This window comes from Balaenoptera ricei, chromosome 20 (genome assembly GCF_028023285.1).
Source record: "Balaenoptera ricei isolate mBalRic1 chromosome 20, mBalRic1.hap2, whole genome shotgun sequence".
In the NCBI taxonomy this organism is placed as follows: Eukaryota; Metazoa; Chordata; class Mammalia; order Artiodactyla; family Balaenopteridae; genus Balaenoptera; species Balaenoptera ricei.
Window position 1 is genome coordinate 34,806,291 of NC_082658.1, and position 17,050 is coordinate 34,823,340.

At 41.3% G+C, this 17,050-nt stretch overlaps 1 protein-coding gene across 3 annotated transcripts in view; it reads left to right on the forward strand.

Moving 5' to 3' along the window:
- The first annotated feature begins 1,792 nt into the window (after positions 1 to 1,792).
- Positions 1,793 to 17,050, forward strand: part of TOM1L1 (target of myb1 like 1 membrane trafficking protein) — a 54,050-nt gene continuing 38,792 nt past the window's right edge. The window contains exons 1-7 of one of the 3 annotated variants that reach the window (XM_059908305.1): positions 1,793 to 1,937; positions 4,598 to 4,682; positions 6,561 to 6,639; positions 12,754 to 12,903; positions 14,395 to 14,520; positions 15,427 to 15,519; positions 16,475 to 16,591. In XM_059908305.1, the coding sequence (XP_059764288.1) occupies positions 4,645 to 4,682; positions 6,561 to 6,639; positions 12,754 to 12,903; positions 14,395 to 14,520; positions 15,427 to 15,519; positions 16,475 to 16,591 (603 nt within the window). In that variant the 5' untranslated portion in view covers positions 1,793 to 1,937; positions 4,598 to 4,644. Of the gene's footprint in view, positions 1,938 to 2,015; positions 2,183 to 4,597; positions 4,683 to 6,560; positions 6,640 to 12,753; positions 12,904 to 14,394; positions 14,521 to 15,426; positions 15,520 to 16,474; positions 16,592 to 17,050 lie in introns of those variants that run through there. The other 2 variants (XR_009499688.1, XM_059908304.1) reach the window with 2 other exon arrangements.

The following is a 17,050-nucleotide window of genomic DNA, read 5'->3' on the forward strand; positions in this document are numbered from 1 at the left end:
TCAGATGGAGTTCCACTTCCAGGCACTTAAGTGTATTTAAAGTACTGTAAAGGTTATTTGCAGGAATTCCCTGGTTGTCCAATGGTTAGGACTTGGCACTTTCACTGCAGTGGCCCGGGTTCAATCCCTGGTTGGGGAACTAAGATCCCACAGGCCACACAGCGTGGCCAAATAAATAAATAAAGGTTACTTTCTTTGCTTCTACCTAGCATTATGACTTATGTGTAAATAAACACTTAGTAAGTGTTTTTAGAATTGAAATTTTAGTGAGATTTTGCTCCTGGTATCCAGAAATTTTACCCTTGTTTCTTTCTGGGATTCTGCCTCTTCTCTGACCTTAACTTAGCTGTGAATTCTATCCTACTCTCAGACCATACTAACACGGACTGGGTTGATTTTCCCCCCTGGGGACTTGGGGGATCATGGAGAAAGTGGCAGAACACAGAAAGAAGGCTGCAACCACCAGAACACCCCCGTAGGCACATGGGGAGAAAAAAGCTTCAGGTAGTACCCATCAACCTGGTTCTGTTTACCCAGCCATAAGGTCCTGAACACGCTCCCTGGTGCCATGTTCTCAGTGCCTCAATCCCGTAGCACAAGGAAATAAAAAACAAAACTTCTCCCATAAGAAGTAGCAGAATTATGTTAAAAATATGTATGTTGATTCCTTCCCAGTTCTCATTCCCTAATGGAAGGCCACTGACACCAACAGCAGCCTAAGCTGAAACTTTCTCTTTAAGCTTGTAAGGTTCAGAGAGTGGAATATTTTGTAGAGTCTATAATATGAAAGAGATTAGGTTGGTGATGTCACAAGAGGTTTTCAACAGTGTGGGCAGAAGCTGTAGCAATGACTAAGGTAGTTGATAAGTAGCACCATAGGAAGTAGTTAATCACCCTGGATAAGCAGGTGGAGAATATTAGTTACAGGTAGGAGGCATTTACCACAAAAATGATTCATTCTAGATTTCAGAATCCCAGGTATTAGCTCACATGGGTCAAGAAAAATTAGAAATAACAGAATTAGAGCAAAAAAAAGTTAACCCCTTGGCGCACATTGGAATTGGTTTTGATTTCTATTTTTAAATATATGACTAAGGACATAAGCCAGACCGATCCCCCTTTGATCTCTTGTCACCATTTCCAGGGCCCAGGAAGGGCTTGTAGAACTGGGCCCCACTTGACCACAGGAAGCAAGATCTGGAGGCACAGGGAGCCCATCTTACGATAACTGCCATCACCTTGGAGACACACCACTCCCCAGCAGGCTCCGGCATCGTGGAAGATTGTTACCATCGCTAATCAGATGTTAATCGAATGCACAAGAGAAGGAAATAAATTCCGCTTCTGAAAGGGCATCTGGAAAGAGGTTGAAATGCTCCAGCTCGGATTTACATTCCAAAGCAGTCCTAAGGCCAAACACTCCCTGCCGGAGCAGAAGGAAAGCCTCTCTTCTTCTCACCTTCGCTGGAAAATAGTTCCCCGGAGGAACCGAGAACTCGCTGGGCGGCGCCACGTGGTCCCTCAGGAAATAGGGGCGAGACAAAGGACGCCGGCTCCTGCGAGGCCTCTCGATTGAAGCCGCTCCCTCCTCCTGTCCATCACCTGCAGCCTTAAAGGGCCAGGGACACACCTTCCCTCCCGGATCTCTGGGGCGGGTAAATCAGTCGGAGTGGGGTAAATATTTCTAGTTACGCGATTCACTCAGTGGTTAAACATTTATTTTGTGGGTGCCAAACGCTGACCTAAGCGGGTTATGTGGTTAATGCTCACAGTAACCTGGGACGTGTGTTAACTCCATATTTCCTTCTCTACAAAGGGGAGCAGGAGGCGCAGAGAAGAACAGCACCTCGCCCCGTGAGCCGCAGGATCCGCCCTCGGGTCACTCGTCCCCAGCGGTGTCCCCAGGGCCGCCCGGACGGTCCCGCGGCTCGTGGCAGGTGCGCGTGTGCCCGCCCCCTCCGGCGCTCCCGCCTGCGCTCCCCCCCCCCCCACCCCAGGACCCAGCTCGGAGCCCGGCGCCCCGCAGCGGCCGGGGGAAGTGCGGCCCGGGGGGCGGAGCCAGGGCCGTGCGGGTGGAGTCGTGAGCCGCGGCGGCGGAGGCCCGGGCCGGCTCCCTGTGCTACCATGGCGTTCGGGAAGAGTCACCGGGACCCATACGCGACCTCCGTGGGCCAGCTCATAGGTAAAAAGGGGACCCCTCCGGCTCGGGGCCGGGACGCTACGCGTTGACTGTTCCCGGCCGCAGAGGATCGCGTGGGGCCGAGTTCGAGGAACTCCTCCCCACTCCCCCGCAACTTTCCCAGGCCCCGCGCTCCGCTGGTCCCGAGCGGCACCTGTCCCCGCTGACCTCTCTCGAACCCCACCTCCTCACCTCCCGTCTTCCGGTGCCTTCCTGGGTGGGGGTGGGGGTGGAAGCGGACAGGTGGACCGAGGGGATCCAGGTGTGGCTGGGCCTCTACGGGGGCGTGTCAACTTCTGGGCCAGGGGGAGCTCTTCAGAAAGTGAGTCCACCCGAGGGCCAAGTGTTATCCTGCCCGTTTTGCAAAGAGAAAAAGGTTCCAGGAGGTTAAGTGCAGTGACCTCGATGTGACAGGCAGGTCTCCAAACTAGTTCTGACTCCAGGCCCTTAAAACGTGAGTTACTTTTTCGGGGTGAACAAAGAGAACGAACATGCCTAGCACTGGAGGGAAGGAAGGGGGAGCCAGGCGCGCTCTGGGGACACAAGAGGCCTCTCCAGGCCACTAGGGGCTACACAGGTGTCTGCCTGACTACTTCCGTCTCCTCGTGGCCGTGCTCTGATACACGTACGTGGAAGCCGGAGCCAGAGCCTGGCCTGTTTAACAACACCGACTCCCTTCTCCTTGGTCTCTGATACCTCCCTTGGGAACCGGATGTGGCACCAGTGCATATAGATGCCAAGTAAAGCGTCATCACGTCGGGGAGCTTAGTGGGATGAGGAGATCATGAAAACCTGGTAGTTATAATAAGGAGGCTCAGATTTGAACAGTTTTGCTTGCAGCTCAGTTAACTGCTGTATGACAAGAGCGCATTACCCAGGGACTTTCCTGGTGGTCCAGTGGTTAAGACTTCGCTCTTCCAATGCAGGGGGCGCTGGTTCTATCCCTGGTCGGGGAACTAAGACCCCACATGCTGCGCGGCCAAAAATAAATAAAGAATGAATAAATTAAAGAACAAAAACCAAAACACTACTCAACCTGAAGCTTAGTTCCCATACCTTTGTAAGATGGTGAGTGTAACTATCATTGAGGAGGAGATGCTTTCTAAACTGTTGCTGGCCGTATCTCTGTTGGGTATTAAAATGAACCCTGAACAGAAGTGGATTCAGGCTGCATCTTCATAGGCTGATTTATTCTTTAATGCTGTGAACATTTACGGACTGCCAGCTATATCCCTGGACCTGGACCAGGCAAAGTTAAGATGTGGTCTCAGCCATCACGGAACACATAATCTTATAGGGAAGACACACACAATTTCGTACTGGCAATAGTGCAGTACCTTTGCAATAGAAGAGAAGTGTAAAGCACCCAAAACTTATGAAAAGGGAGAACTTAACTCTGCCATGGCTTTTGAAGGGTGAATAGGAGTTTTCTAGGAAGATGGGAAGGTGGGAAGAAGGACAGAATGGGGAGCAAGAAATCTGTCAGAAAGAACCTTGTAACTGAACACAAGATTGGTAAGCCTTGTCCATTTGAATGCCAAATTCAAATAGTGTTTCTCCTAGATGAGGAGCAGTCTAAGCTTTGGGGTTCCCCTAACCAAACCTTTATCCTCTTCATTATCCTTTTAATTTTTGCTCTGTTCCCCTAGAACCTCGTGTTTTCATGCTGAGGGATATTCTCCTTTCTTGTAGTAGAGCTGTTAAGCTCATTCAGGTTGAGTGTTCTATTATCCTTCCCAGGTGACATTTTGTATTCTTAAGGAGGATGTCAGAAGAGGGAAAAGCTATCTGAGTGTTTAATGATGGGGTTACAGGTACAGGAGCCTTCAAGTCTGCCTGGTGCAGCTCTGGTTAGTACAGGTGCTAGGAAGTACATAGACAGTTTCAGTAGATCTCTCTTTTTCTCAACACCACCCCCCAAAGGAGAATAAGTGACTTTTAAAAAGCAAACAAAAACTGGCATCAAACATCAAACAACCTAGATTTGAATGCTAGTTCTACCGTGTACTGACTGTGTAGCCTTAGGTAACTTCCTTAACCTCCTTGAACTTCTGTTTCATCACCTCTAACAGTGGGTTAAATGAAATTGCGTAAGATAAAATACTTAGCACTGTGCACTTCATCTTGTAGGTGTCTGTCCTTCTCTGAAAGACAAGCAGGCAGATGGAGATTTAGCTGGGCTGTCCTGGCCCTGCAGCCTTTATTAATAGGTCACTCATTACTGTTGCAACAGAAGCACCTGGGTTTTGACTGATTCTTGAATTACTGGGAATTGCTCAGAAAAAAAATCTCTCTGCTCTTTGGTGATATAAACTTAATGGTACTTGCTAGTGAACTCCAGACAGATTGTTTCAGGAGGACCAGACATGTTTTATTCTGTTGTAGCTCAGACTCAACACAACAGCTTTTTCTTTGCAGAAAAGGCTACATTTGCTGGAGTTCAGACTGAAGATTGGGGCCAGTTCATGCACATCTGTGACATAATTAACACTGCCCACGATGGGTGAGTTCAGTGTGTGCTTCATGTATTTGCCTCTCATAAGAAGTGTCAGAACTACAGCACATTTTCTCTTGCAAACTGGTTTTCTTGTTGAAATAGTGTTTCCATCACCCTTTAAGCACCCACTGCCTTTTGAAGACATGTCAGGTTGAAATATTAGGACAGCTGCTTGTTTCAGCATGTGGAATATCTGAGAATCCATTATAATTTTTCTCCTCTTTGCCTTTTCCTTAATAGTTTCAAATTTTGTGTCGGTGAGGCTCAAATTCCTTGTTCTTTAAGGAGAGAGGGAGATATTGTTTCCTTTGTTAGGAATTCTTGCTCTGATTGTCAATATTTTATGTTACTGTAACTGAAAAATATTATCAAGAAGCTAGTGGACTCCTGGTGGTGACCTGTCTCTGGGCAGTTGTCATTATCAACCAGGAAATAATCTAGCAGTTGTTTTCCTCTGCCTGTCACAAGGCAATTTTTTTTTTCTTCCGCATGCCAACTCACCCATGTTTATGCTGAGTTTTTAAGCAACGTGGTATCTTTTGTTACACTTCTTAAACTTTAGAGAATTGAAGTTTAAAAAATAAAATCGTTAAGAAGGCCATCTATTTTGTGATTTAGTCTGAACTACAAGTTTTTACAAGGGATACAATTCTCTTAATTTTCCTGTGCATTTAAACTAATAATGAGCAGCAAAGGAGACTGTCTTAGTTTTTGTTGATGAAGAAAACATTACACTTAATTATTGACTATATCAATGGAAAGTGCTTACGGTTAGTACTCTAAAATATTTATGGTGTTTTCCCTGTAATCTTGTTTACCATATTTGGTTCCTCTAAACCTTTTCTTCACTGATAATACTAATTTCTTCATTGATAATGCAAAAAGGGAAATGCAGTGTAAAACTTTTTTCTTTTAAAACAGTGTCTTTATTCTTTTCAACTTTTCTAAGGGTTTAATCTTAGATTTTATATATGATTTTTTAGAAATATATATAATATTATATTTTATAATAGTTACAATTCTAAGTATATGTAATATTATGTAATTATATTATCATATAATAGAAATTCTACCCATGCAAGCATAACAAACAAAATTGGAAGGTAATATGCAAAAAAGGTTTGTATCTTTTTTAAGTTTTGAGGTATAATTGGCATATAGCACTGTATAAGTTTAAAGTGTACAGCATAATGACTTGAGTTACATATACTGCAAAACAATTTCCACAATAAGTTTCGTTAACATCCGTCACCTCATACAGTTACAAAAAATGTTTTTTCCTCGTGATGAGAACTTTTAGGATCTACTCTCTTAACAACTGTCAAATATACCATACAGCAGTATTAACTATAGTCATCATGTTGTACGTTACATCCCCATTACTTATCTATAACTGACCATCTCAGAGTAAATTTGGACTGTCTACTTACACATAGTTCCTCCTTTTGTAACATAAAATTGTAGCATATCAGAACCTGACCTGGTTAGTCCTAACTCCTCCTACATCCCATTGCCTATAGGATGCTTAGGAAATATTAATAAAAATAGGTAACATTTTTGGAAATTACATTTCCTGTAACCTGGTTCTATGTGTTGATATGGGCTGTGGGTGTGAGTACATTTCACATATAGTGCTTTCTAGGTAATGATCATCATCTGCATATTTTATTTGATTCTGACAAGGAGGTAGGTGGTATTGTCTGCCTAGATGTATGAGGAAACGGGTGTAAAAAAGTTAAGTCATCTGCCCAGCGTCACACAGCAGAACTAATACCTTGGTTGTCTCCTTAGCCGTTCCTCTTTCCACACTGCATGCTGCTTTTCAGAGACTACTTGCTTTCAGCAATGGCTACGTTGATGATTTTACTGTGTTTATTGCCACAGACCAAAAGATGCAGTAAAAGCTTTGAAAAAAAGGATTTCCAAAAACTACAATCATAAAGAAATCCAACTTACCTTGTCAGTAAGTATTTACTTTAACGTTAAATTAAGACTAGGATTTTCCAAGCTACTGTCACATTTCTAATTTTGAGTATAAAAGATACAAATATTCTGAGATAATTAATAGGTTAGCAAAAATGAATTAAAACTATTCATTTATTGAGAATTGCAGAATCAAGGGAGTTTCGTTGATTGTAATAGCATTTAATTCGGTGGAAAGTGAGTGTTCCTGGAAAAGCATATTTTCCTGGTTAAGAGATAGGAACTGGCAATGAAAAACCTGTAGGTACTGAGTTGCTCAAGAACTTTGTGTATGTGTTACACATGGGGAGAATTGAAGCTTGAGAAATGCCTCCCCGTCATCTTTCTACCTCATTTGAACACCTCTGTGGCATTCTGAGATGCTGGAGGCTCTTTAGGGTTCAACCAAGTTTTGCTGTTTGGTATAATTTGGAGAATGTTCTCTGTTGATTTAAACAATTCTCCTGTGCACCTTATCGCTTGATTTGGGTGTGGACATTTATTTGACATGTTCCCATTTTCCCCCAACCTTGGCCGTGTGACCTCTTCAGTTGCTTGGTGAGTTGCCCGTTTTACTTCAGTATGTTTTGCAAACCCTGCCTGCTGCCTGAGAGTGAGCTGTGTGGCTTTCTAGTTTCTTCTGTGTGCCTTTGCTGACCTCAGCCCAGCCCCAAGCCACAAGTGGTTATGGCACTACTCTGCCAGCATCACACTGCTCTTAGGGGACTAGGACGTGTTTATCTAGAGGGCTATGGAACAGAGGTGAGCACAGCCCCCCTTTTCTAGCTTCAGGGGGAAAAGAATTTATCACATCTTGCTTACTTGGAGAGTAACTGAATGAGAAAAAATGAATTGAAGTAATGATACTATCACTGAAGAAACCCTTCAAGTTGGGGTCTGAATATAGTTTTAGAGGGATTTTCCTCTTTCACCTTTTTGGACCTCTCCCCTGTCCTTTACCATAGCAGCCTCCTCAGGGAGGTCACGGAATGCAGGCAACTGGAGAGAGAGGACTAAGGCGCTTGAGTAGAAATGTCAGAACAATGGGTTGGTGGTGGAAATAAACCTTTGCCTGGTACCTGGTCGATGCTTTCAACAACCCTTTGAAGAAGGTGTATTATTGACTCCACTTCAGAAATGAAGAAACTGAGACTTAGTGAGGTTAAGTGATTTTTTTTTTTTTCCCCTCCAAGATTTCAGTAGCCTAGGCAAGATTTCAATCCAGTTCTCAGATTCTAAATTCCATGCCCTTGCCCCATACCACCTTGCTTCGCAGAACAAATCAAGCCCCTTGAAAGAAAAGACTGCTGTGTTTCATTTGTGTTTTCAACTCCTTTCTACATGGTGGAAGACCTAGTGCATCAGTGTACCGGGTGTTGACTAGTTAATGATTGAGTGTCCTTCAGCCCCCATCCCACTCTCCTAGCATCCAGGAAGGACTCAAGGAATGTACTGTAGAATTGGAGTAGAAAGATATGTAGCTGTGCCCTAAAATGAAGTGGATCTAGGATATCTCAGGGCTGCTGAAGGTTAGGATAATTGACTGAGTAACCTAAGGGCAGAAGATGAATTTATGCCACTTTTGTATTTCAGCATGTGGTATTTCACCTTCTTACAGTTGTTTATTCTATATAATGTGTTTGTCTCTTTCTCTGTTGCAGCCAGCCTACGTGACATTTCCATGGTTGCTTCTTATCCTTAGCTCCACATCCTCCTCCATCATGGTTCCTTCCTTCTGGGGATGAACCAGGACTCTCCCCTGGGGAATTTGACTTATTCCAGAGTGTTGTCTCTTTTAGCCCTCCATCTCTGAGTTCCCACTCTTTCTGTCCTTCCGGTAGTCTGATCTCTTAGGCCTTACTCCCAGCTAGCTGCCTGTTCCCTGTTCCACCTCAGGTAACTACATCCTCCACCTCCTAATTTCCACACCAGTACGTGAGAACAAGCGAATCTAAAACCTGTGCCAAAGTAAGGGTGAGAGTCACAGGTTGGGGGTCATTGTTAGGGGCAGAGTTCATTAAGGTACCTACTTCTTGGATTTTCTTTTAATTGGTCTTTGACTCTTGATAGCTTCATGCAGATTTCCCCAAGTTGTATAGTCAATGGCCCAGTCACCTCACCTCACACTACTCACTGCATTGTAGTGGTATCTTTAAGGCTTCAGAACAGACTTTAATATTAACTTAAGCCAGACTTAATTATGAGAGAGATTAGTCACAGAAAGAATCATCCAGTGTCTGTCAAAGGCAATTATATGTTTACCAATAAACTCTTTAAAAATGAATCCTCATATATTACATTTTCATTTTATTACTGTGAAGTGATGAGAGCCTGTCAAAGTCAATTATAAATATCCTTTATATTATCTGTCATTTGGGTTCTCCATGGACTTGTTAGCCTTGATTAGGTCTTTGACGGGATCTGACTAGCCTGTGATTTCCTACCATCAGTTGGTGGTGCAGTTTTGTCAAGAAGCCAGTAGTTTTGTCTTATTTTTAAAAGCATTTTGTTACCAGGCTTTATAACTCGTAGCCAGAGGCTAGTGTTTTCTTGAATGAGTCAATTATGATAAGTCTCAGCAAGATACTGTTATTGTCAAGAGGAAAGTGATAGAACAGGTTCCTAGGAATCAGTTTATTAATTGGAGCACCCCCTAGGTGGTGAGCTCTGAGGGCTTCAGAATAAGTGTAAAATGTGTTTATTCCTTCAGAAACTTAGAAAGTAAGCTCATCCCCTAAGGTGGCCATACCTTGGCGTGGTTTTCAGTTCTGGATGGCCCCAAAGCCTGGTTTACTGTGCTTGGTTTAGAAATTTACTACTAGAAATAAAACTACTACGGCACTCTTTTTTATTTTCCAGCATTTCTGAAAAGAATACTTATATCAGCTCATCAGTATATTCTCTCTTGATGGGAAATTATCCATGGAAGCAGATGATCACAGTACTTACCATTTATTAAGATCCTGCTAAGTGTCAGGCTCTTCATATACATTATATTTCACTTAAGCCTTACAGCAGGTCTCTGGAGGAAGGCATGCTCATTTTGCAGATGAGAATCCTGAGGCTTAGTCAGGATAAGTGATTTGCCCACCCAAGTGCAAAAGGAGATCTGTGAAGCCTCAAGTCAGCATCCTCTCCAGTCTCTCAGTTCCTTGGCTCCTAGGTTCTCTATTCCACCTCAGATTATGGTTTCTTGATTGTCCTGTTTGCAAAAATAGGTTATGTGAACACATAAATTACACCAAAGCCCAATTCCAAAATGTGTAGAAGCAAGGTATTTAATTTTTCTTATTCACCACTATAAGTTTTATTGCTTAGCTAAAGGGGCTGGGGTGTGAAAGAGGTACTGGTGACATATTGTAAGAGTGTGAAGGAATTGGTCCTGACATTCTGATTCCAATGGGAAAACACAAAGGGCATGATTTGTGATCTCCAGATGTTAACATTCTCAGCATTTCATGTTGACTCTTTGATTTTGTGCAGGTAATCTTTTGGGAATGTTACCCATTATCATAAAATCTTGGTGCTCTAAAACATAAAAAGTGTTTGTGGAATATTTGGCATTCATTTTACTGTTAGGGAAAATGAAACTTGGAGGCAAAGTATCTTGCCTAAGACTGCATATCTGGTTGCATGAAGTATTTTTATAAATTCCCATTGAACTAGAGGCACTTTTCCTCTCAGCATTTCATCTGATAAAAACTCATCATAATAGTATATCAAGCAAAAAGTCATTTGTTATTCAACTTTTCAGCTTGTCTTTTTCTAAACAACTTGCATTTAAAATACAATAGATTCATCTTAATATGTTTTGGATTCTGATTTTACTTTCCTTTGCCTTAAAGGTTCTCCCTGTATATTTCACAAAGCTGCATGTGCTCAGCTTCTGTATTTTATGGTTGCATTTTTAGCCACATTGCCCTTAAAACTGCAGCTTTCATACCTTCTTCTTTTTGTATTGCCATTAAAGTGACACAATACAGAGCATGGTGTAAAGTCAGTTTTCAGGGCTTCTTTTCTGCAAAGATGATTATACCTATCCTGGTCACATTATGGTTTTTGTGACCTCCGAGAAGGTGGTAGCATGGGAACTAGAGATTTAATTTTGTTTTTAGATCACTTTTAGAAATCCACTTTCTGCATGCAGTTCTTCAATACCAGCTCATTCTTTCTTAGCCTGACTTCTGCTTATGTTGCTTTACTGAAAATCTTTTTTTCAAGGTGACTGATGACCCCACTAATCAACAAACCTAGCTGGGTTTTTCAGTCCATATTCTTAACCGTTTGACACTCCATCCTCCTAGAAACTCTGCCCTCTTTTGACTTTACCAACATTATGTTCTATTTATCTTATGCATCCGTTTCTGTTGGTTGCTCTTTGATTGCCTTTCCTGAGCGTCCTTCTGGCCTCACAGGTGAACCCCTTTGTCCCTTCCTCTCTGCTTATCTGAGGCACCCTTGATTACTCACTTTTGGCCTAACTCTCCCCTGAACTATAGCTGTGCATGTACAGCTCTCAGCAAAAAATCTCTACTTGAATGTCTCATTGTCCTTTTTGTCTTAGTCGTCTTGAGCTGCTCTAACAAAATACTATAGATTGGGTGGCTTAAACAACAGACATCTATTTCTCACAGTCCTGGAGGCTGTGACGTCCAAGATCAAGGTGCCAGCAGATCCAGTGTATGATGAGGGCCCACCCTCTGGCTTGTAGATGGCCATCTTCTTGCTGTATCCTCGCATGGCCAAGAGAGAGATCATCTCTCTTATCCCTTTCTTATAAGAGCACTAATCTCATTCATGAGGACTCCACCCTCATGACCTAACTCCCTCCCAAAAGTCCCACCTCCAAATACCATCACATTAGGGATTATTAGGAGGTTCAACATGGGAATTTGGGAGGGACACAAACATTCAGTTCACAGCACTTATAAACTCAAAATATCTAAATTTCAACCCATCATTTTGACCTTCAACTAGTTGTAGTATCCCATCCACTTCCAGATTTCCATCAATCTCATGCAGAGTAACAGTCACTTAACTTTCAGCCTTTCCTTTTCAACAAACCCCAGTTGCTGAAAGTTCTTGCTTCATAATTCTCATGTCTTTCCCTTCCTTGTACCCACATCATCCTAGTTTAGGCCTTTCTGCATCAGGCTGTGCTAGTGGGTCACTGCTGGATCTCTCTATCATTCCAGGGTCTTTGCCCTCCAATTCCCTTTGTAGGGTGCTGCTTGAAAACCTTGTCAGAGTACTTTGCATGCACTAACCTTTCTCTCAAGTTCAGGATAGAGGTGTGATGGTGTCAAAACTAATAAGAACCCTTCAGTGGCTTCTTACTGCCTTCAAGATGATGTTCAGATTCTTTACATTGCCACACAAAATTTCTCTACAGTCTGGATGAAGCCCCTCCAGACTTAATCCACCCACCAACCCAATGTCCCCAGTTTGCTGATGTAAAGAAGCCTCCACAAACCGGAGTACTTATTTTCCTCCTCACAGCTCATATGCTTTGTCACCTGTACTTATATTTTTAATACCATTTACCTGTCTAGACTATTGCTCTATACTCATTTGTACTTTTCTTGACCATTTTTCAAAGCCCAGCTTAGAACCACCCTTTTCCAAAAGTCTTAAGACCACCTGGCCCTAAATTGTCACTTCTGCCTATAAAGGTCTGTAGCTGGGGTAACCATGGAATTTTTCATCCAGGCAAGGACATTTTTGAGAGTGAAAGGAGGTATCATCATTAATAAAACCAGGACAACAGGAGTTCACCAGGACTTTCCTGGCAAAACTAGGAGAAATGTCACCTTGTCTAGAGCCCACATTCTTCGTTTGCACTTCCCATTGGCCCTTGGCATTTACTACCTTGCATAGTTATTAGTTCGCTTATAATTGTGTCCTGGCTCCCCAACAGCACCATCCGCTAAGCAGTTACATTATGCCTTATATTTCCTCACATTCCCAGAACCTAACATTTTGCCGTGTATCTTAGTAGATACTAAATTATGTTTATTAATTGGAATGCTGGTGGAAATCATTACTTAGCAATTTTTACCTTATATTTAGGAGGTGGTTTTGCCAAAGAGGTAAAACGTTTAATTTTTCTCTTTAGCTTATTGACATGTGTATGCAGAACTGTGGTCCGAGTTTCCAGTCTCTGATTGTGAAGAAGGAATTTGTTAAAGATAGTCTAGTTAAGCTGCTGAGTCCCAGATACACCTTGCCAATAGGCATTCAGAATAGAGTTTTGAATTTCATTAAGGTAAGTCTATTATATATCTTATGGGATGGTGAACATCTAAGATTAGAGATTTAATTACCTAACTCCCAATTGGTTCAGTGATCCTTTACAAGCCTGGGATTGAGCCCAAAAGCATTTTTACTATTCGGTTTTCCATGTAATAATAATTTCTTGGCATTGGATAGTGGCCTTTTTCTGAAGAATTTGTACTCTTTTCCATACTTGTCTCAGTTTCTATCCTATCTACGTCAGATAGGAGAAAGAGTGACGTGTACATTCATTTTGCAGGTGTGGAAACTATGTTCTGGGGTAGATAACTCACTGCTTTCAGAGTTATTTGGCAAAAGAGCTACTGATGCTGTTTTAGAATCTGTTAATTCTAGATTTAGTATAGCAAAAAACAAACAGTAGTATCTGTTCCAGAGTTTCATTAAATTGTTGAGGCATGGCAGTTTGGTGATTAAAAATATATTATTCTAATGGCCATCATCAAAAAATCTACAAACAATAAATGCTGGAGAGGGTGTGGAGAAAAGGGAACACTCTTGCACTGTTGGTGGGAATGTAAATTCATACAGCCACTATGGAGAACAGTATGGAGGTTCCTTAAAAAACTAAAAATAGAACTGCCATATGACCCAGCAATACCACTACTGGGCATATACCCTGAGAAAACCATAATTCAAAAAGAGTCATGTACCACAATGTTCATTGCAGCTCTATTTACAATAGCCAGGACATGGAAGCAACCTAAGTGTTCTTCGACAGATGAATGGATAAAGAAGATGTGGCACATATATACAATGGAATATTACTCAGCCATAAAAAGAAACGAAATTGAGTTATTTGTAGTGAGGTGGATGGACCTAGAGTCTGTCATACAGAATGAAGTAAGTCAGAATGAGAAAAACAAATACTGTATGCTAACACATATATATGGAATCTAAATCTTAAAAAAAGTGGTTATGAAGAACCTAGGGGCAGGACAGGAATAAGGACGCAGACGTAGAGAATGGACTTGAGGACACAGGGAGGGGGAAGGGTAAGCTGGGACAAAATGAGAGAATGGCATGGACTAATATATACTACCAAATGTAAAATAGATAGCTAGTGGGAAGCAGCCGCATAGCATAGGGAGATCAGCTCGGTGCTTTGTGACCACCTAAAGGGGTGGGATAGGGAGGGTGGGAGGGAGACGCAAGAGGGAGGAGATACGGGGATATATGTATGTGTATAGCTGATTCACTTTGTTACACAGCAGAAACTAACACACCATTGTAAAGCAATTATACTCCAATAAAGATGTTTAAAATATATATATATATATATATATATATATATATATATATATATAAAATTATTCTAGTTTCTAAAAATGTACATTCAAAAGTAGCTTTCTTTTTCTGAGTAAGGTACATAATTGTCAATCTCTCATTTTCTGTCACCAGCTTAGGAGTTGTGTTTTGTTTTGCTGCTTATTTATCTCTGGAACTTTCCATCTCTTGAATTCAGACATGGTCGCAGGGTTTCCCAGGAGCTGTGGATGTAAGTGAAGTGAAAGAAGTGTATCTGGACCTCCTTAAGAAAGGTGTTCAGTTTCCTCCAATAGATGCAGCGGCTGAAACAGCCAGACAAGAGGTAGGAGGCCGTTCTTTGACCTGTGTAGAGTAAGACAGTGTAGTGCATGGGTCTTTTCTCATTGAAAGGGACAACCCTAGCTCCACCTAGCTTCACCTAAAAGATTAATCTGTTAGAAGGATACTGTGATAACCTCATAGAATACAAGCCACAAGAAGGGTGGTGTTAGCTGGATCTTTGAACAGAGAACCAAGCATTCAAATGCCTTTTTACTTGTCTACTTCCCTTTGATCATCAGCTTCTTTCTTCTCTCTCATTGCAGACTAGCTTTTTCCACATGGTAAACAATATAGCTCCCAAATTTTCATATTATAGCCTTAGCTTTTTCACATTCCAAGTCCAAAATTTCAGAGAAGGGACTCATTGAACCAACCTAGGTCAGTTTTCCATTTCTGCACAAATTAACTAAGGTCATACAAGAACAGGGTTGCTCCATATAGAAATTATTTAAGTAGAGCAGAAGAGGGGCAGGTTTCAAAGGAAAAGATTGGTGCTAGACAGGCAGGGGTCTCTATTATAGGTAGTCATATAATAGATTTGTTTATTAATACTATGCCCATAGAAGAGTTTCTCAATGTTCACATGTATTCATTCTCAAGTTTGCAAGCAACTTTCAAGGTTTTGAACTTAGAACACTTGTAGTGACTGATTATAATTCAGCTCCTAACTTCCTATAATTTCCATAATGTAAAAACAGTAATTCTTCCCTTCTGCATATTGGTGAGTTCTGCCTTGGTAGAAAAAGCAATTCAGGTGTATACCAAAAGTCTGATCTTTGTGAAGGCTTTGTCCTGAGGGCTAACTCTCCCTAGTGATTGACACATCTGAATGGAAAAACTGGGCTTGGGGTGGCTGAGTTAATTTAAATAATAATATTTCTATATTTCATGTTGATGGACTGCTCAGATCTCACCGAATACACCACCATCTGTTCCTACTGCACCAGCTCTTTCTTCTGTAGTTCCCAAGAGCTCCACTATTATATTGGTCCCAGAACAGGTAACAACAGCAATGACTGTATTTATTGATGACTTTTTCTGAGTTCTAAGTACTTTATATATAGTTTGTTTATTCTTAACAGTATTATCATAAGGTGGAGGTACATTTTAACCTCATTTTACAGAGGGGACTGAAGCTTAGTGATACTGTATAAGTCATGATGGTTCAACTCTAAGTGGAATTAATCCCATGGATTCTGCCTGATTCTAAAAGCCTGAGCTTTTAACAGTTGTGCTAGTCTAGTGGCTTTTGTGGCTTTGTGGAGGCTTGGCTGTGGGATGGATCTTGTGTAAGTTGACTCCTGTTGCTCCTGATAGGACTGTCTGTATGCCATTTCAGAGAGCTCAGTAAGTGGTCATCTTATTACTACTATTAACTGTGCCAACTGAATTACATTTACTTTTTTGTCTATATCTGTTTAATGTTTAGACAAGCAATTATTAAATAAAGCTCATTTCTGTCCTGCTATAAGGGAACTATCATTTAAGACTTTATATTATTATTATTCGGTATTATATAACAATCCATGTCATTAACTCCTCTTAGAATTTAATCCAGGAAGAAAAAAAAGTGTTTCTCTCTTGATTCTTCCTTCTCTAATACCATGGCACTATAAAATACTCATTTTTTTCTCTCCCATTGGTTTCTAAGAAACCCAGACTAACATTTGCCATTTTCTTCAGGCTCCTGATATGGTCACCTTCTCCCTTCTCCATATTGGTTCCAATCTGACTTTTTCCCTTCATTAACTTTCCTAGAGCATATTTTTAAATTTATTACAAGAGCTCTCAAGACCTTTTAGAAGGTGACAGATTGTACATTTGTAAAATAATTATATGTACATTTGTATAAATTGGAAAATATTAAATTTTACAAAAGTGCTTTCTCTGCAAGCAAGAAACAAGGTAGCCATTCTTTGTGTCACACTTACTGGTGACTGTGTTGCTCTCGACAGATTGGAAAACTGCACAGTGAATTGGATATGGTGAAAATGAATGTGAGAGTGATGTCTGCCATATTGATGGAGAATATTCCTGGGTCTGAAAACCGTGAAGACATGGAGCTTCTGCAGGTGTAGTATAATTTCAGACACAGGCAGTCCCTGAAAGTTATTCTCTAAACTTAGAGCCTTGGAGATGGAAGACACCTTAACATTGACTAGTCCATGCTCCAGCATGTTTACTTGATTTTTAAACTTAACAAGAAGCTGCAAGGACGACTTTATCAGAAATGCAGTGGTAACTTAGACGTGGTACTTACCCTCTTGCAATAAGTAATTTAACATCATTTAATCATTTATAGCCTAGCCATATACAATCTCTACTAATCTCTGATTGTTTTAAATGTGTAAAAGTTACGTATCTATTCAGCAAACATAATGAGTAACTACAATGTGGTAAAGGATGTAGAAATGAAGAGGCTGTCCTAGTCCTTAAGGAACTTAGGTCTAGTGAGCAAGAGTGTTTTGTAAACAACAAGTTTAATAAAGTATTGATGCTATAATAGAAATTTATTTATCATACTGTGGGTT